The sequence below is a fragment of the Diorhabda sublineata genome, chromosome 1 (genome assembly GCF_026230105.1).
Source record: "Diorhabda sublineata isolate icDioSubl1.1 chromosome 1, icDioSubl1.1, whole genome shotgun sequence".
Lineage (NCBI taxonomy): Eukaryota > Metazoa > Arthropoda > Insecta > Coleoptera > Chrysomelidae > Diorhabda > Diorhabda sublineata.
The window spans coordinates 13,136,662-13,157,336 of NC_079474.1; the positions used below are offsets into that span (position 1 = coordinate 13,136,662).

At 30.2% G+C, this 20,675-nt stretch overlaps 3 protein-coding genes and 1 non-coding gene across 6 annotated transcripts; 2 read left to right on the forward strand and 2 right to left on the reverse strand.

The window, feature by feature from the left end:
- The first annotated feature begins 332 nt into the window (after window positions 1–332).
- LOC130441996 (arrestin domain-containing protein 3-like) lies at window positions 333–8,879 on the forward strand. Its single transcript, XM_056775942.1, has 10 exons — window positions 333–426; window positions 663–794; window positions 848–918; window positions 2,386–2,495; window positions 3,003–3,171; window positions 3,586–3,839; window positions 3,895–4,018; window positions 5,006–5,120; window positions 6,084–6,174; window positions 6,260–8,879. Exons 2-10 carry the CDS (start codon window positions 683–685, stop codon window positions 6,315–6,317), a joined length of 1,104 nt encoding a protein of 367 aa, XP_056631920.1. The 5' UTR covers window positions 333–426; window positions 663–682; the 3' UTR covers window positions 6,318–8,879.
- Window positions 2,761–2,832, reverse strand: Trnat-ugu (transfer RNA threonine (anticodon UGU)). The gene has a single exon. It is a non-coding gene; the product is annotated as a tRNA-Thr (tRNA).
- Window positions 8,880–8,987: 108 nt separating the features above from the next.
- Window positions 8,988–17,935, forward strand: LOC130441973 (TRAF-type zinc finger domain-containing protein 1-like). 3 transcript variants are annotated; one of them, XM_056775914.1, is made up of 6 exons: window positions 8,994–9,344; window positions 9,416–9,726; window positions 10,724–11,400; window positions 11,454–11,660; window positions 13,335–13,442; window positions 17,525–17,935. In XM_056775914.1, the coding sequence occupies exons 2-6, from the start codon at window positions 9,689–9,691 to the stop codon at window positions 17,821–17,823; spliced, it is 1,329 nt and encodes a 442-aa protein (XP_056631892.1). In that variant the 5' UTR covers window positions 8,994–9,344; window positions 9,416–9,688; the 3' UTR covers window positions 17,824–17,935. The 3 variants fall into 3 exon arrangements, with proteins under 3 accessions (XP_056631909.1, XP_056631892.1, XP_056631901.1); XM_056775931.1 differs by lacking the exons at window positions 13,335–13,442; window positions 17,525–17,935 and adding an exon at window positions 13,949–14,199 and having other exon boundaries at window positions 8,988–9,344; XM_056775923.1 differs by lacking the exon at window positions 13,335–13,442 and having other exon boundaries at window positions 8,995–9,344.
- Window positions 17,936–17,998: 63 nt separating this feature from the next.
- On the reverse strand, window positions 17,999–20,595 carry LOC130442006 (tudor domain-containing protein 6-like). The gene is made up of 3 exons (XM_056775954.1): window positions 19,866–20,595; window positions 19,483–19,758; window positions 17,999–18,136 (listed from the first exon to the last, which is right to left on the reverse strand). Exons 1-2 carry the CDS (start codon window positions 20,484–20,486, stop codon window positions 19,504–19,506), a joined length of 876 nt encoding a protein of 291 aa, XP_056631932.1. The 5' UTR covers window positions 20,487–20,595; the 3' UTR covers window positions 17,999–18,136; window positions 19,483–19,503.
- Window positions 20,596–20,675: the final 80 nt, after the last annotated feature.

Consider the following 20,675-nt stretch of genomic DNA (forward strand, 5'->3'; position numbering starts at 1 on the left):
TCGAGGAGTCAACGAAGCGATCAGATCACACCGAGATCTCAGCGAAGCTTACGCCGTTTCCAGAGATGCAGCTCGCGCGACGTAGTTTAATCTTTTGTTGTATGTTGTTTTGTATATTTAGTAATTTTAAATTATCGGATTTTGTTTATTGTACTACCTCTTCGCTATCCTCGATACTAAGACTTATGTTATGATCATAAATATTTCTTTTCACGATCCCACACCCTGTACATCCTTCAACTAAAGCTGCGTATCCGATATCGGCGTGCGTCTGTTCCTTCAATATTGATCCGTAAAACAGCTGAGAGAATCAGTTTTAATTCCAGATCTTCCCTAAACGTGACAATTCTATTTTCTACCAAATGTTCAAATTTTACTGGCACAGTTTATATCGATAATTTTCTATCTACACCAGATTTATATAATGTAAGTATTTCAGGTAAAACCTGGTGGTTTTTTCAAGTTCTAATATATTGTGAATAATCAAGTTCGATTTTATAAAGATGCCTTTTAAATAACCTCACAAAAATAAATCTAGGTGCGTTAAATCGGGCAATCTTGCATGCTATTCAATAAACCTTCTTCTTCCAATGGATTTTAGATGACATATATAACAAAATAAAACTCATTTTTCCCTGTATTGTCTAAGTGTAGTATTTTAGATTCTCTGTTAACAACAATCATGGATTATATCAGAGAATTCGACATACAACTCGAACGTGAATATTATTACGCCGGAGAGACAGTTAAAGGTCACGTGGTGTTGGATACAGTGGAAAATTTCAAATTGAGAAGTAAGTTTGAATGGAATGTATTAGAAAATGTCACATGTCGATTGTATTTCAAGGTATTAGAGTCATTTTGAGAGGAAAGGCACACGCCGAATGGAAAGTTTTACTTTCTGGAGATAGAAGAACGGTAAGTACATGAAAACTTCTTTTTCGTTTTAAATTTAAATATCCCAATAATTAATTTTTTGTTTTTTAAATAAATACACGCAAACAACCAACTCAAAACTAAAACTCGTCGAAGAAACTTTTTGTATTATTCGAATACTCACATGACGTCATAGGTTTAATAAAAACATTGAGTAGATGTCTGGTTGATGATTACGAGGTTATCGTTGCCGGCAACGTAACGTGTGCTCTTATAATACAGTTTATTGAAAAATATTTGACAGGTTTCATACGAGATTTTTCCTGTATTTTGACGCAAAATAAAATTTTTAGAAGGTTTAAGAAAAGTTGAAATATCAAAAAAAGAATTTTTGTCAAGATATTCTAATAAAATGAGACTCTCCGGCATTAATTTGTAAGTTGACACTTTGAAAAGCTGTTAACATCAAGTGTTATTTAAATATTAAGACATTTATTCTGGAAATTGTTGAATTTTAGAAAATTATTACGATATATCGAGATTTTTCAGCATAATTTTGACAGTTGACAGGTTTCATACGAGATTTTTTTTGTATTTTGACGCAAAATGAAATTTTTAGAAGGTTTAAGAAAAGTTGAAATACCAAAAAAAGAATTTTTGTCAAGATATTCTAATAAAATGAGACTTTCCGGCATTAATTTGTAAGTTGACACTTTAAAAAGCTGTTAACATCAAGTGTTATTTAAACATTAAGATATTTATTCTGGAAATTGATGAATTTTAGAAAATTATTACGATAAAACGAGATTTTTAACCATAAATTTGATAGATAGGTTACAAAAAAAATTGTGAGTTTTCTTACGAGAATTTCTTGATGTTCACGATGTTATAGTTGCCGGAAAAGTAGCGTGTTATAAGGTGTGCATAAACTTGTTTTAGGTTAGGTCACATAATCACGTCAAAACTTTACCATAAAATATTAAAATATTTTATACATATGACGTCACGCAATATGGAGGCCTTACTGAAATGTTTAAACTACCTATAAAATTCTTGAATTTTCAATAATTTTTCTATCTATAAATATTGATCAAGGAATTAAAAAAAATTATAATAAAAGTTGTATATAAACTATCCAAAACTATTTCTCACTAAATCGTGCCACGTGATAAAAATCATTGTATATGTTACCGTTTTTCGTGATAATTTTGAAATTACGAGTGGGACAATTGTCCCACAATTGTCACTGTAATCAAATAATCAAAAAGTAAATAAGAATAGAATAGTCAAGAATGAACATTGGACTCGCAAAATTGTAAGGTGCTCCGCGATCCCAAATGGGGCAGTTTCTCACGTTTTGCAAGTTTTGTTCCTCAATTTTTTTAGTTTACGTTGCTCCACCCTATATATTAAGCTAATTTTCCTCTAATGATTGTGTGGTTTATGTATGCAAATTTTTGATTATGTAATAATATTAATTTTCGATCACACCTTGTATATTTATTTCAGGTAAAAGATGATCAAATATTTGTCGATGAAAGGCAAATAATATGGGGGGAAAATAATTTAGAATCGACGATACCAATTCTTCCTAGAGGGGTACATAAATTTCCATTTAAGTGAGTAAAATATTTTAAAGCAAAAAAAGTTCACAATTTCATCCAATTATTTCACACGTTTCTATGTATTTATTCGATAACGAAGATAAAAATTCATAATAAAACTCGAAACTAATTAACGTTACATTGTATTTAAAATTTCTCTTATTTCATATTGGAAGTTAAAACAACTTTTTCTGCCAGAAAAATCCAAACAACCCTCGTAATACATCAACATATTAATTAATTGACTGTTTTAGAATGAAAAAAAAAATTTCAGTACCGCTGCCTCCTGTGAGGATTGAACTCACGACCCCTGGTTTACAAGACCAGTGCTCTGCCACTGAGCTAAAGAGGCGATGTTAAAAATCTTGTGAAAACCTAACAAATACACCACAGTAAAAATTAAACTAAATTAAAAATTGTATAAAATAAACTATACAGGGTGATACTAAAAAGTTTCAAAATTTCTCGATTGATTTTTTTTCAAATCCACGCCCTATTTAGCATAATTTTCTTGTATTTTAGATTTTCCTTACCAGAATCAAATTTACCCTGTTCATTCGAAAGCAAATCGTGTTACATTCGATATTTTTTTAAAGTAACAATCGATATTCCGTACGCGAGTCCACCGCAAGGCATTAAATATTTCACGGTAATTGGACCACACATAGATTGTATGGAAGAACAATATCTGGTAAGTAGAATATACTGCGTGTTTAAAAAAAAAACGTTATCTTAGTACTGGAACACTATATTTTGATAAACAAAAAAATCACATCTCAATAAATCTGGTAATTGGGGAGGCTACTAAATCGTACCATGCGATAAAAATAATTGTATATATCACTATTTTTTGAAATTACAAGTGAGACAAATATTTATTTCTCTTGTATTTCAAAATTAATCATAAAATTAACGCCCCGCATTTCTGAGCAATTCTTGACGTATCCCTTATCGTTCTCATTTTGATACTGATCGATTTCGATTATAATAAATAGTGTAAAGCGAAAATCCAGTGGAATAGTTAAGTTTATCGTGAAGTATTAATGAAATTTACACTGTAAAATTGGTTATAGTGTTCAGATAACATATAATTGGTATTTTTTAGAAACCTATAGTATTGGAAAACCGTAAATCTATGTGTTGTTGGTGCTGTAAAAAAGGTACCATCAGTTTGAGGTGCGTATTAGCACGATCCGCTTACGTATGCAAGGAAAGCATAAAGCTCAAAGTGACAATCGACAATCAAGGTGAAGAAGAAGTAAAACTTAGAGTTAAATTGGAACAAGTCTGTGAATTTTTTATAGACAGGGGTGTTTTGGGTGTAAGCAAAGATATTAAACATCTAATATTCGAATACGGGTAAATGGTGTTAAATTTGGCAACAAAATATATAGTTAAGTTGATTAATTTTTAGCGGATGCCACGTAAAACCGCACACACGAAATAAATGGGACAGCTCAAATTGTTTAGTGATACCACCGTTGCCTACTACTCTAGTACATATTTGTCGATTAGTCCAAATTTACTATTTGTTAACAGTAAGTATTTATGAGGTTCTATATACAAATTAATTTATAAAATCTAAGGTTAAAAACACAATTTGTGCCAAAATAATTATGAAAATTACGATATTTACTAGAATATTACGCTATTTTATCGATTTGGCAACATAGCATTGTTACTACGCCTCGTGGTGACTTTATAACGCGCTTGGATTACAAAATCATTATCGATCTATTGTGATTGTTGATTGCTATCATTTTAAATTCAGCAATGCCATTTTGAATTAAAAGCAATCAAAGTTAACTTTGTCGTAAACCTCTATTAGATGAGTTTTGTCTATGGTGTAGATGAGTTAATTATTTTTCATTCTTTTTTATTACAAGCATTCATGTTAACTTTGTCTATGGTTTGAATAAGTGAATGGATCACAGAATCATTATTTTGTGTTCTATGATTCGTGATTGTTGATTGCTTTCGTTGTTAAGTTCGGCGCAGGTTACAAACAATCAATATTATTATCGTAAATCTCTATTCCATAATATTTGTCTATGATTTGAAGTATTAATTTCGAATCTCGATTGTTATTCTTTTATTAAAATGAAATTGCAGTTTTAGTTCATTTTTATTATAACCTAATGCCGGTTACGCAGAAATGTATATTTGCACTCGCAACCAACTTCATGACGTATCAACATGTAGCCGATTAATGTTTCATTCAACACTAGCTGCATAGCTACTTTGAAAAAACTCATATGAGATTATATAACAAACATTTTGATTTAAACAACTGAAATTAAACATAAAAGCAAAAGTTTGTTAAATCGACGAGAAAAAACTTGAAAAAATCTCACTTTGGCAACGTAGCATAATAACTTTCGGTCATGCGTCGTGTTACGTGACGTCACGTTGCGAAGTTTAAATGTCCTGTATCTAAACTTCGTCAATAGTATGTACATAATTATGGATTTTTTCACAATTGTTGTAATAACCTCATTTTTATTTAATTTTAAAATTATTTTCAGGTTTACTTGGACACTGACAAAGAATTCGATATTTTACAAGTCAGTTGCCCTATCACAATAGGTACAGTCCCGTTCAGAATTCCGAATACAAATAAAAAACCGACCATCAAATATGGTAAGTTCTTTCTTTCTACTTCAATTTTTTATGTTTTTATATCATCACTTCGATATAAGCTTCTATATTTAATATTTTAATTATATATCTATCTGTAATTGCTTTATTCACAGCACACTTTTTATACTACACCAACACTCATAGAACCGAATCAAGTTATCGTCTTCAGATATTATGGGAAAAAAGTTTATTTTCAGTCTCTAAAGAGAATAACTTGGTTCTCGAAACGCGCGTCAGACAGCTTTATTATCAAATTTTGGTAATTAATATTTATCGCGTAATTAATTATTTTGGACTAGTTTTATGTGAAGAACAAATTCAACTTGAAATTTCCGTAAATTGGATAAGTCGTTGAAATATTCGTACAACAACCATTTTGTATTCCTGCTTAATAACAATTGTAATATTTTTTATACGACACAAAGGAAAATAGGACGTCGAATTATTATAAATATTTGAAAAAAGACTTTACTTTACATTATGATTATAAATATTTGAAATATATAAACATACCTTTTATTATAAACTACGATCACAGGCACAAACACTGCAACAACTTGAAATCATTGATGCTCTAATTCTGACATTTTGTCAAACCGACCGACCAATCGAAATCGAAGCATTAAAAAAATACTTATCACTTATTACTTGAAATTTACTAAAAAAACAATCAAATTATTTACGTGATTTATTAGTGTGGTTAATTCAATTTAATAATTTTTATGGATATCTTAGTCGAAAATATTGGATCTATTTTTTGTCGCGAAGTATTGATCATTGAAAATCGATATAAAGGGTATGACTATTGATTTTATTGGCTGAATTCGTTGACAGTTCTATAACTCTATAATAGTATTATGGAAGGTACCCTCCATAAATAGTATATAATGCAATTGTGTGTGGTAATTACGTGAATTAGTGTACTTAGACAGTTAGTGCAGTTTGTTTCTCAATGTGTTTCAGAACATGCTTGTCCAGTAGTGGAAGGTGGAATGTACTTAGCTCCGGAATTTCTTTTAGGACAAGTTTACGATGGAAATGAACATCATTTAAAGTAAGTTTTTACGTATGCATATAAACAATTATTATAAAGAAATAATTGGAACATATTGAATTTTATTGTCATAATTTGTTTACAGGGATCCCTTGATTCTCTATAAACCCTTATACGTGACAGTTGACAAGTCTGACAATTAATTAGTTCGGAATGTTGGGTGAATGCAATAACTATTAATGTGTATTTTTTAAATTTTTAAAAAAGCAAAAATAATTACCTTTACAGGGTATTACCTCAATTTATTTTTATCGCCATTAAGACTGAAAAATGACAAATTTGTAGATGATTTTTCCAAATTCTTCTAATGCGTAGTTAAGAACGGGTTTTTTTGTTTTTTATTAAATTTATGAAGCCATTTTTAAATTCATAAAAGTACAAAATCATTCGAGTGAAAATTACGATTAATGCAAAAGTTTTATCAATATTTATTTCAGTTTGAGGTATAAATATAATTTTTATACTTCACAATTCACGAAAAAATTCATTACTTAATACCAAAACTTTCCAAACAATTCTAAATACCGAAATTAAATCAACAGACGCAAAATAACCTGCATCTTGACTTTTTTATATTAAGAAAATATTTAATAATATTAATTAATTTAATTAAAAATATTTAATAATGTAAAATTTTTAACAGTGTAGAATGAGGTAAGTACCTTTGGCCTAATACAGGTAACAATGTGTTAGAAACCCAGACAAAAGATACTACGTCATATTTTATCAATATGAAGTTTTTATCAATTGATTATTCTTTCACTCGCAAATGATTTAAACGAGTAAAATCAACAGATGACATCAGTGACGTATCATAAAATGTTTTATAACCAATCAAAAATATAGAATATTAAAAAATGTAATATATATGCATTGATTGTTTATTGAATAGTTCAAATTGGAAAAAAATTGATATAAAAATATTTTCTTAACAATAAACATAGTTTATGGAAATAGGCAACGTACAACGTTACTAATATTGCCATTTTTTCAAGGCAAATTATTGATACTTTTGTAATTTTTATCTTTATCAAGATGACTGTAACAGCTGTCAAAATTATAATGACAGTTATTATTTAAGCTCAACGATTAAAGTTTCTATCACATTGTGGCTCTTGGTCATCTCAAATTAAACGTGTTTTACAACCTTATTATAATATCTAGTGCCAAAACAAATTTTATCTATACATATTCAAAACAATTTAATCAATTTTCATAATATTACACTTACATTTTAATCTTAATAGCGTGAAATAGACATAAATGCACAAATACGGTGTACATTTCAAAATATATAAATCTTCCAAGACCAATGTTAGTCATAAGTTGTGTTCTTCCGCAATTAAAGTGGAGAAATTTAGTTTGAATCAAATATTTCGAAAGATAAGACATTGCTATGTCCTGATGAGACCCAAAGAGATCAAAACCAGTCGACGAATATTAATATAGATACAATGTATGTTGGAATTTTATTTCGAAATCGTTATTTTCGACACAAACCGAAGTGATTGATGTTTAGAAATTTTTTATATATATTATGTCAATTGTTAAATAAGGGAGAAAAGCTCAATAAAAGTAGGAAATAGCTAAAACCATTGCCACAAGAATTTAATATCGTGAATTGAGGGAAAGTCTAGAACAGTGATTATCAGTTTTTTAATTATTGTTCATTTAATTCTCTATGTGGGTAAATATTTTATACAAATCTACTATACGTATGATCAAAAAATATCAAAATAATGTTGGAGCAGTAAACAAATGATGATATTTACTAGAATCTTCCATTTTTTATCGATTTGGCAACATAGCATGATCATAATGTATGGCGTATGGAGCACAGAATCATTATTTCGTGTTCTATGGTTTGTGTTTCCATTATTACTTTAAGTTAGCTATACTGGATTTCCAAACAACTGTATATTTAGTAGTCTAATACAGTGAACATATATTAATGATTTCATTTTATATTGGAAGTACAATAAATATCAAAATAATGATGAAATAATACGTTATTTACTGGAAGTTTGCCATTTTTTATCGATTTGGCAGCATAGCATTGTATTTTATTGCGTATGGATCACAGAATCAATATATTGTGCTCTATGGTTTGTAGTTGTTGATTGCTTTCATATTAAATCACAGAAAACTGGATTACAAGCAATGAAGGTTGATTTTGTCAAAACCTGTATTCTATTAATTTTGTCTATGGTTTAAATTAGTGATGTTCGTATTTATTTTACATCTGTTCCCGGCTTTTCCTAGTTAGAAGAAGAAATAACTTTTCATATGAGTTTTAAAAAAAATTAATTAATATATAGAGTAATTATTATACAAAATTACGATACATGGCAACCCCGCTAGTTTGGAAAAATTCATATTTTTTGCAAATTATTATATATAATAAATACCTCATTATAAACAACCAAATATAAAAGCAAAAATTTGCTAAATCAACGGCAATAAGTTCAGAAAAAAAACATTGTGCTTGTCCTAACCCAAAAATTTAAATGCATACTTTGAAAATATAGAATGTGTTTTCATAATTGATAGTTCTATAGAAACGACTTAGTTATTTGTTAATAATATTCATTTATAATTGTTTTGTAATTTGGGTGTTGTTAAATCTCAATATAAAAAAAAATATTTAAATTGGATGTATAGAAAATGAATGTTTTAAAATGTTTATGAGAGTAGCCTAAATCGGTAATATATATATTTATATTGTTAATTGTTGTACAATTTTAAAAAATAAATGTTTTAAACTTAAATAAAAGTTAGAATTTTTAAACGTACCCGCCACTGTTTCAAGTGAAATGTCAATCACAATAAATGATAATCGGTTTGTTCCAACCTGCTAATTTAGTCCGTTCTTGGAATCGTTTACAGATATTTTCTACGCAATATCCAGCTATGCACAGTTCTCGTAATAGTAATTGCTATAAACGGAACATAAATTGTAGCGCCAATGAATTCAATATTCACATGAAAATTTACCTTTAACCTCACTTTTCTAATGAATAGATGAGTTGTTTAATATTTGTGATATTCATTGTATGGATATTATATTTTGGGGGTTCCCACAAACTATCTGTCATGTTTAGTATGTTATCACATTTTTAATATATACAAGTGAGGTTTATTATCAAGAGTAACATATTTGTATATTACACGTAAGTGATTTAGATGTATCTAAAAATAGCGTAGTTGAAACTTCACAATAGCTAATCAGAATTTGTTTCAGAGTTTTAATTCGAAGTATAGTGCACGTAAAAGTAGCCAGATTATTGATAAGTCAACAGTTTGGTCAAAAATAACTTTGATATCTTTAGACTCTCAGTCATATTCACGGACGATGTTCTAAAAATAAGTTTTTAACTTTTTGTTTCGCAGATTTGTTAAATGTTCAGTGCATTCACATCAAAAAAATCAAATTGTGCGCTCTAGATAGTTTTTTACTACGTAATTATTCCTTTGTGCTTTTATTAGTGAAATTAGTTAATTAGTGCAAAGAAACATGGACAATAACATCGAACATGAAATCTGTAATAATTGGTAAGTATATCTTTTAGAATATTTCATATCATACTTGAAAATTAGTTATTAGCAGTTTTCTTTTCTTAATTTAAATGTACCATTTCGTTTTACTTGGGTTTAAAATAAGTTAACCTAACTTTATTGAGTTCGTGAGATCTTTTGATGATTTTTCTAATTACTTTACAGTGGATGTGAGATCCTTATTGTTGATGTGGTGTGAAAACTGTTTTTCTTGAGTATCAATTTATACATTTTTAACGTTTTTTTTTTTAGATATTTCTATATTTTTATCGAAAATTTAATACGTAAAATTGTCTATTCTCTGTGATAAATGTGTGTTTGAATGTTAGCCCACTCATGTTTTCACTGCTTCTAAAAATAGTTGCTGAATAATCCACTAGACATTGTCAGGTTTAAATTTCAAACCAAAAATTGAAAAAAAAAGTTCTCATACAAATTGAGGATTGAGGTTGAAATGTTGAAGAAACAATTTTGATAACCTCCATTCGTTGATTAGAAAATAGGCAAAAAGTGTATCATAAAACGCAATTTTTCCAACTCAACAAGTAACTTTGTTTAACAGTTTTATTATTGATAATAATACATATTTATTTCTATTTGAACTAATATCGAAACATTATTATTTGACTTCTCATATATGTTATTTATAGAGGGTGTCCAGAAACTTGATACCAAATTCAAATCTCTAAACTTTTGAAATATATTTATACATAAAATTTAAATTCTATATTGAATTATCATAAAATTTTGATTACGTGGATCCACGTGCTATATTTCTAGTCTATTTATTACGTACAAAATCCAGAAGCGGCTTGAGCCCAATGGTTAACAATCTATAATTCATTAACAACAACCATTTTTAAAATATGAGCTTATGTAAAGGGGCGTCTTCTATTCATACACACTGTTTTTATAAAAATGTTAATTGAAGGTTTTATTAGATATTCTAATCCGTATTTTAATCATTTTTATATAATTCTGTGTTGATTTTCAGTAAAAAAGAAATACCTCAACCTAATTATGTCATGCATACTATGCACTGTGCTAGGAACATAACTTTATGTAAAACCTGCAAAGAACCAATACCGAAATCACAATTTTCATCTCACGAAAAATCATGCAGACCAGTTGAACCCAAACCTTTACCACCGCCTTTAACAACTTTCGAAAAAAGTTCCTATTATCAAACTAGGAAAACTATCGAAGACAAAAAAGTTGATGCAAGAAAAGAACGTTACCTTCAACGTATGGAAAAGTTGGTGGATACTGGATATACATTAAAAAACAATTCAAGTAGCTATAATAGTAGAGAAGTTCCTAGCTATAGTAGGGATTCGAAATATTCAACTAGAATGAACAATACCAACGAATCAAGAGAAAACGGATTAACAAGCAAAAGTAAAACTGAAGTTAAAAAGAAAGAAAAAGTAGAAGAAAATGCAACCGCACAACCTCCAGTACCATCTCTAGTTAAAAGATCAGAACCATCCAAATCATCTGGGATGTTAGCATGTAAATATTGCGACTTAGATCTGCCCAAACTGGAATTAGAAGAACACGAAAATTATTGTGGATCTAGGACGGATAAATGCTTGGAATGCGGAGAATTAGTCATGTTCAAGGATAAACAAGCCCATATGGATTCTAATCACGGGCATTTGAAGAAAAAAGGTGAGTTTCACTTTTTTTTTGTATGATCTACAACATTTTAATTATTTTTTTAGGTAAAAGGAACGTCGGTTGGGATTCGTCTACTCAACGTGACGAAGCATCATCCGATACCCGATCAAGAAGAAATGGAAATGTTAGAACTTTTGGTGAATTCGACTACGATCCAATGCCATATTTACCTGCTGCTTATCAATCACCAGGCAGCGGTGCTAGGAAAAAGGAAGGGGACAGCTATAAAGAGATATCTAGAAGGCTGGATTGTGAGTTATTTTTTTTTCATTTATCAGAATTTTCAACACTAAATGAATTATTTGATAATGGTAGTCAGAAATAAGCCTTTTTGACAATAATTGATGGTACGTGACATGCAGAGAAAGCAGCAGACTTTAATAAGAAGAAGACCGGATTTAGACAAGACAAAAAGGACACACAGACTAGATAAGAAGAGACAACACAGAAACAAGCAAAAACAAAATGGAAAGGAAGCTGAGACAAGACATAGGAGACACACAGACAGGACCCAGAGATATGGATAAATGAAGAGAGACAGACAGAAACTGAAATAAGACGTAGGAGACAGACAGAGAGGACACAGAAACAAGCAGAAATTAGACAGAAAGGAAGCTGAAACAATACATAGAAGGCAGGAGAAATCAAACCCAGATAGAGAGACAGATAGATACTAGACAATGAGAGGACTGAAACAAAACAGAAAGAACATGGGGATGTAAACAAAGAGAACATAGAGATAGAGAGGACACAGAGGTAGATAAACAGAGAGAAACGTAGAGACAAGATATGGGAGGCAGGCAGAGAGGACACAGAGAGAAACAATACAGATGAAGATAGATAAAAAGAGACAGGCAGAGACTAAATAGTGAGGAGACTAAAACAAGACAGAGAGGAGATGGGAACGAACCAAAGAGGACACAGAGATAGATAAACAACACAGGGGCAGACATAGATAGATAAACAGAGGGAGACAGAGAGGACACAGGAATGAGGCAGAGAGAAAGAGACAGCACAGAAATTATACAGAAAGGAAGCCGAGACAAGACAGGAGACAGACAAAGTTAGCAGAGAAGAGACAACGCAGAAACAGAGAGAGAGGCAGATTGAAACTAGACAGGGGTAATACAGAATCAGATATAGACAGAAGGAAAACTGAGACAAGACATAGAAAACAAACAGAGAGGACACAGAGAAGACATAGAGAAACAACGCAAAAAGAGAAAGAGAGAGAGTGACAAGGCGGACACAGACATAGATTAGATACAGACAAAGACAACACAGGGACTATACTGAAAGAGGGAGACAGTCCGAAAATAGATAGAGAGTAAATTGGAGACAGACAGAGCAGAAAAGGCACAGAGACATAGGGTAACAACACAAAGATAGATAGATACAACACAGTCATAAATTAGACATAGAAGATAAATACGTGGAGAAATAAAACAGATAGAGACAATCAGAAGCTAGATAGAAAATACACAGAGACAGGGAGAGACAATACTGAAATAAAGAGAGGAATCGAGAGAGAAGACAGAAAGAGAGAGAGACCAAACATATATGTAGCACAGTGATAAGACAGAAAGAGAGACAAGACAAATATAACATTGACATAGAGAGAGACAAGATAAATATAACATTGACATAGAGAGAGACAAGATGAATATAACAGAGAGAGAGACAAAATAAATATAACAGTGACAGAGATACAAGACAAATATAACAGTGACAGAGAGAGAGAGACAAGATAAATATAACACAGTGACAGATAGAGATAAGACAGGGAGAAGATATAGATTTGAGGGAGAGGGGGAGGACATAATCAGAAAGAGGGATAAAATTACCTACATGATTTTTATTAGTGATGCCATTTTGTGCATATTAAAATGACTTATTTTTTTGGTTAATTTATGTTTCCTTCTTAGGCAAAACGGAATACATTAGAAATATTCTTCACGATTCAGCTGCTATAACGGTACCTTTAAGGAGAAGCGGAACCGCCCCTAGAAATTATTTCTATCACGATTTGAAAGGTCTCGGTTTTTCAATTGCATGAAATTTTTTTGTTTTGCAATAATGATAATTAAAACGACGCTTAATTGCATTAAATAGGCAATAAACAAGTTGCTACAGTTTGTGTTGCAGATGTTTACAATTTGCTCATTAATAAATTTTGCTATTTTTTTAAAAATTGCTACTAATGATCTTTGGGTGGATATATCATGTCGCTGTTCCATGAAAGCCATTATCATAATCAATAAATTTCTTCCAAGCTCACTATACTCCCCAGATCTGGTTCCTGGTGACTTCTGGCTGTTTTTAGACTTCAAAAAATGATATAAGGAGAAAAATATTGAACAAATGAGAAAGTCGTTGCTGAAACTGAAGCAAATTTTGAGACAAGACTAAAATCCTTTCAAAAAATCACATAAAAATTGTGTAAAACTGTTGATTCACTATCAAAGGAAACTATTTTCATTGATAAAACGGAATTTGGCTTAGACAATTTTATTTTTTGTTTATTAGACCCGTTTTTTAGTGTCATCATGTCACAATTCGACCAACGCCATTATCATATTCAATATATTGCTTCCCCGCCCACTATATAGTCGAGATCTGGTCCTCAGTGATTTCTGGCTTTTTGTGAATGAGAAAGCCGTTGCTGAAAAGGAAGCAATATTGGGATAAGATTAAATTTTTTTTTAAACATCACAAAAAATCGTGTAAAAGTGTTGAATCACTGTTAAAGGAAACTATTTTGACAAATAAAACGAAATTTGGCTTAAAAAACTTGTTTATTAGAACCGGAATTTATTGATGGATGTGTTGTTAAAATAGAATTAAAATAGAAAATAGAATAGAATAAAAAGGATACTCTAAAACAACTAAACTCATTAAGTTTTCATGGAAAAGAGAAACGTGCGTAGTTTTGATAAATACACAGGTAGAAATTTCAATATTAATACAATAACACTGATAGTGAACGCTTGCCAACAACAGTTTATTTTCTAGCTAATAAGAATATTCGCTCATGTACTTACATAGACACTTTGTATATATTTCAATCTGACGTCGTAGAATACTCCAAAAAATATGTTTTCAAATATTTTGAATATTTTATTCCCACTCTACTAATATTGAATTTTTAACATAAATTCCGAGGTTATGTGAAAAAAGTGTAAATACGTAAACTGCAGATCTTTATATTATCTACAATTTCGTAATTTGTCTCTTTTCCATAGGACTTTTAGTATTCCCTCAAATCAAGGTAAACCTTTTTTACCCCTAAAAACTCATCCCTTTCCTTTCCCGACCTCAAATCCCCCGTAAATTATTTTTCCTTTCTTTTTTTATATTCTCTTCCTTATCCAATCGGTTTCATCATCCTTTTTATCAGTTATAAAGGCTTTAGCCCTAGTGCTTAATGGAATCGAAACAGTGTATTCCAATATGAACTTTGAAAATTTTACTGCCTACACCCTATTTTGTGGCGTTTTATCTTCAACTGGCCTCTGTACTCTCAAATGGCTTCTAATTATTTCAGAATCTTTCCATTTATATAATCATTTATTTTAGTATGATAACACAACTAAATAGGTTAGGTTTTTCTTCTTCCTCCCCCGAGCCTTTACCTATTTGTTTATACAAGCTTTGTTCGCTGCACTGATCCCGAATATGTTTTCATCACATTTATGTGCAGATGAAATTGAAAATTTAAATTTTGTGTTCTGATAACTATTTCCGAACGTGTTCTGAATAAATGTCTCTTCATACCTGGGTAAAAAATTTTTGAATGTGAAACTAAATAAATCGTTCGAGGAATAATGTATGTTCAAAGCACATTTTGAACAAATCATGTACCCTGGAAACGTTCAGAAGATATCTAGAATTTATTCGGAATGTGTTCGAATTAAGTACCGCGAACAAAGTATAATTTTTTATTTGGAATTAGTGTCAATGGCCTTGTTTTAATTATGAAAAAATAAACAAAATAACTAATAAGGTATAAGCTTTCTGAAAATATGAATATTTTGTAGTTTATTGAAAATAACAACGACGAACGAAAAATTATTCTTTTGTGATTATAACAATGAAATTACGTCCATCGTCGATCCAAATTTGTTAACAAAGACCAAATTTAAGCCGTTTCTTTGACCTTATTAAAATTTAACAATCGAAAATCTAATAAAAGTTTGTCAGACGCAAAAATCATAAAAATATTCTACTAGACATTTATTTGGATTCGATCCAAATTTGAAATATACCTACAGTACTTTCAACTCATGACACAAATAATTATATTTACGTACAATTTAGTTACTACAAGCATTTAAACCAGTGCTTCTCAATTTTTTTCATTCAATATACCTAGTGCCACAGCAAAAGAATATGATTAATAATAAAAAAAGACAAATTATCATGAAAAACAATACATTTATATGCGTTTAACCAATTTCGTGGGAGAAAAAACACGTTTCTTCATTTCAATGAAGCATTTATACTGTGAAAATCTGATTATAAACACATTTTTCCTTTACTTTGTATCACATTAGATAAAAAAACTTGCTGGCAATTCTATTGGAACATGTAAATATTCTCGTAATTTACGAGACATCCTGTATATTAACACTTGCACTAAATTCGATTGTTTCGCAGTCCATAATTTTTTTGTATCAAGCCACGTATGAAGAACGTCAAAACCTGTCCAAAATACTTGATTCCGATGATTAGAAGAATCAAATTCAAATTTTATATAAATTTGCTATTTTTCAGTGCGTAAATTTTATATACATAAAATTTCACTTCTGTTATTTAAATTTTTTATGTTACTTATGAGATAATGCGTATCACTGGTGAAATCAACTTCCGCAAACTTTCATTTCTAGATCGCAATTTATTCATTTATATTTTTGGAATTTAAATGTGTCATTTAATTATATGTATCTTGTACTAAAACCTTCCTGTGCGAAGTAACATTTATACAAAATGGATATAGTATTCAAGAGTAGTAGATTTTAGTGGTTCCCAATAAAATATCTAATCTTATTTAAGCTAAATACTGATGAATTGCCTGTTTGAGTCTTTATTTTGTAGTTTGAAATCAAATATATAATCACTAATTGTACTGTTACGAGGTTAGATAGATTATTCTTCTTTTCTCTATAAATTGGCCTTTGTAGTAGATTATAATCATATAGTTGATATATCAAGCTTATGATAAAACATCTAATAAGAAGTAAAGGAAAGAAGAATAAACAGAAGTTTCGTGCCCATGATGGCTGTCGTTTCCGTTTTACCATAGGCGTGCTATATAAAAATTATTTTGTAGCGAATAATATAAATCCAGAATACAGAGAAAAATTCAAGGTGTAAATATAGTAAATTTAATGGTTTACTTAAACTATATCTATTTTTACAAATAGAATCGAATGTCTAAAAAATTTCAAGAACGCTCTATAAAAAAGAATATTATGACCAAGCATCAAATATTTTATTTTGAAATTGATTGATAATGTTTCTTACTATCCACTAATAACATTAAATTTATTGTATCTACAAGACAATTTTTTTTCAATTCTCTTTATTTTTATTATTCGCTATAACATAATTTTTATATAGTACGCATATGGTAAAGAGGATAATGCCATCCGCCATGATGGACTGATTACTCCTTCCTTCACTTTTGGTTCAATTTAGGCAATCTACCGCAAAATGACGACCGTGGGGTAAACAATCGACTTTCTTGTATGTACTCATGTTAGCTTTTCTTGTTTTTTCCAGTGGTTCGGTTGTTTTGTATTGTTTTTTTTTAATTGTGCTAAGAGGACTCCATAGATACTTTTGGGTCTGTTCAGTGGAAGTAATACTGATGAAACTGAGTATTTTTGCAAAATTTAGAATACTAAAATTTTTTTGGAAATTAATTTCCACTGGTGCGTTCAAATTAATCAAACATGAGTGAGTATTTTTTCAAAGTACAAAGTTAAATTTAAAGCTCTTGGTAGAGTTAAACCGATTTCAATTTACGCGGCTGCGAATTAATAATAATTTTATAACGGCATATGTTTTCGATATTTTTTTCAGTTATTTATATTATTACATACGATTTATTCAGGTCCTATCGGTCCGCCAACGCCACCTCCTGTATACAGACGTCGTAATCCGCCCACGGAATTAGTTATACCTTGCGAATTTTGTAACGTGCCAATTCCGCACGAAGATTTAATTCAACACGAAACCGGATGTCGTCCAGATTTAGCTAGATTGAATACGAGACGAAGAAGATCATCAGAAGATGATTATTACGTTGAACCTAGACAGAATTCTGTCGACGATGAGGAATTGCCTTGTGAGTTTTGCGGAGACATGATCCCGGCGTCTCGCTTATACTCCCATCAAATTCAATGCAATTAAATTTTTTTTTTCACAATTAAACATTTTGTGCTAAATCGTGTGGAATATAGAGTAGGATTACATTTATTATGGTTTATATGAAATTTACAGCTCAATAAAATTATTTAATTAATGTGATTTTTTCATTTGCAGCATTTGAACCCCTTTTATACGCAAGAAAACTGCAAAAATTAATAATCAATTAATATATTCATCATAATTTTGTCCAATGGTAATAAATAAAACCAAAAAATATAATAAATTTGTAAAAATTACAAAAAATAATGTTTGCAATATAATTTCGGTCACTGGGGTATACATTGTTGCGCTGTGTCTACAAAAACGGAAAAATACATTAAAAAATGAAAATAAATGGTTAATAATAAATTACCCAACCCTTACTATTTAAAAATATAATTATAATTGGGGTTAAACAAAATTTGTCTTAGTTTTACTGACATCAATGATTTTTCAGTTTTGCAAATTACCTCTACTTCTAGGACAAACTAAATATGACAACACTGGAGTAATTTACTATATCTATCTGTGGAATTTCACCCCGAGGAAAATGACTGACTGGCATAGAAAAAGATAGCAAGATATGAACGCAATTGGGTGAATGATATCAGAAAAACAGCGTGAAGAAACTATGGTAATACCGGAAACATGAAACCGTTGAAGTTTACATGTATAATAGGATGGTAAATAGCCGAGTAAGAACAAGAAATGATGATTTCAGCTGGAAAAATGTTAATTAAGACACACAAAAACACCCCAAGGAAAGTAAACTGAAAGGATCGAAGTATTTAAACTATAAAATATCACTTTGAGATTTTTTCAATCCAGGGTATTAAAACCAAAAGAAATTCAGTATTTTCACTATAAAATGTCACTTTAAGATACAATTTCAACTTGAGGGAAGAAAACCAAAAGGAATTCAATATTTTCACTAAAAATTATCACTTTGGGACACAATTTCGCCTTGAGAGAAGAAAACCAAAAAGAACTTAGTATTTTCACTAAAAATTGTCACTTTAGGACACAAAATCAACCGAAGTGAAAAAAAATCAGTATTTTAACTACAGAATGTCATCCTGAGAGAAGAAAACTAAATTAAACTCAGTATTTCACTATAAATTGTCACTTTGAGACATAATTTCACTATGAAAGTTGACAAAGTGGTAAAAAAACTTGAATGAAGTACAACAGGCGATGGGCCCAAAAAGAAAAAGATGCAGCTGAAGAAGTGGTCAGTTCAGACAACTGTAATAGTGAAATGAAGCTCCAGTGGTGTTTAGATAGAAGCAAGTGAATATTCAACTGGTGTGGTCTTCAGATCACCTAGTTAGTAGAGACTACCAAATAACTTAATGTTTGCTAACAAAACCAGTGAAGAGGGAGACTAAGGCTAATATGGAGAGACGGGATCTTTGAAGATGCTACAAAGATCGGTGCAACAAACTGAAGACCGAAAAGGATGGCGTTAGAAGCTAGAGACAGTTGAGGCCTCCTGTAAGGCTGTAGTGCTAGTGATGATGATGAAATTCATTACAAAAGAGGAGGGAAGTGTCAAGTTGTCAAAGTGATAGAAATACTTCAAAATTTCAAATATAATTTATGTTCATTCTCGAGTTATTAATAAATAGCTGAATTCTCTAGAGTTCTTTATGAAAAACTTACCAATATTTATTTAAATTTATATTAATCCCTAAGCTCAACTCCATTGAAATTGTAATAAGGTTTAAATAATATGGAACTCGTTATACACTGTTTTAGCGATTCATTAATGAATACAGTGGACGGCATATTCCCATTTTCAAGTGCCTCAAAAGATGGGAATAAATAAGGATACCTAACTTTGGAAACTAGCCTACTTTTATTATGTTTCTTAGATTTTCTTGATGTAGTTAGTTTCGCTAATTTTTCACTAATCAGAACCTGACCAATATCGACTATCTATAAATTAAGAAATAATAATTTTTGATAAACAAAAGACATAAATAAATCTAATCTAAATATGGCATTATAGGGAATAAATACTATAAAACTTGATCATTTATTACCTTATTAAACTGCGTTACATCCATTACTCTAATAAAAACCGTTCTAAGCACTGGATCAATCTCTGTCAGAACACATAACAGTATTTTTCCTTGAGTCATCTCTTTAAAAGTATCGGCAGATTTATTGGTCCAAGTATCAGTTTTGAATGGCTCGAGACCATGTAGTCGAGCTCTTATAGCATACCGAGGTATGCTATACATTTTTTCGCAGAGAAAATACAAATTATCAATTGTTACGACATTAGTAAACCCAAAATCAAATAAAAAAACTACTACTTGTTTCTCTTTTTTATTAAATAAAGGTATATCAACTATGATTCCCCTGTAGAACGCACCATCTGTAAAAGCTGCACAATAACGTTTTATTTTAATAGATGCAGGTCGCATTCGATATTCCTCTTTTTTTGTTTCGTAGTAACTATTCATGTATTTGAAAAATAAGCTTAATTCGTTTTCGAAATGAACTATCCAAAATTTTGAAGGATCGTAAATATTGCCGACACGAATTCTGTAAGTTTCGCCTAATTTCCATTTAATCTTGTCGTATGAATAAGGTATTTCATATTCACTTTGATTCAGATGATTTGAAGAAAAATTCTTATTTTCTCCCATTACTACCATTTTTAATAGTTATTAATCTTTGAATCGTTAATAAACATCTTTAAAATAAAAAACTGACAAAAAAATTAAAAATAAATATTAGCATTGGTTCTTCTTCTTTTTGATTTCCTTACACCCACGTATCCCGGTATATTGCAAGGACCCTTCCACAGAGAATTCTCTTGGGTCTATTATTGTTACCAACCAATT

Bases quoted from the DNA above. Each gene is read 5' to 3' on its own strand.
- LOC130441996 (XM_056775942.1), top strand. From the start codon at position 683: ATGGATTATATCAGAGAATTCGACATACAACTCGAACGTGAATATTAT. The intron at 3,172-3,585 runs GTAAGTAGAATA...GGTATTTTTTAG, and splicing joins GTATGGAAGAACAATATCTG to AAACCTATAGTATTGGAAAA. The intron at 4,019-5,005 runs GTAAGTATTTAT...AATTATTTTCAG, and splicing joins AAATTTACTATTTGTTAACA to GTTTACTTGGACACTGACAA.
- LOC130441973 (XM_056775914.1), top strand. From the start codon at position 9,689: ATGGACAATAACATCGAACATGAAATCTGTAATAATTG. The intron at 9,727-10,723 runs GTAAGTATATCT...GTTGATTTTCAG, and splicing joins CATGAAATCTGTAATAATTG to TAAAAAAGAAATACCTCAAC. The intron at 11,401-11,453 runs GTGAGTTTCACT...TTATTTTTTTAG, and splicing joins CGGGCATTTGAAGAAAAAAG to GTAAAAGGAACGTCGGTTGG.
- LOC130442006 (XM_056775954.1), bottom strand. From the start codon at position 20,486: ATGGTAGTAATGGGAGAAAATAAGAATTTTTCTTCAAATCATCTGAAT. The intron at 19,759-19,865 runs GTAATAAATGAT...CTTAATTTATAG, and splicing joins ATGTAACGCAGTTTAATAAG to ATAGTCGATATTGGTCAGGT.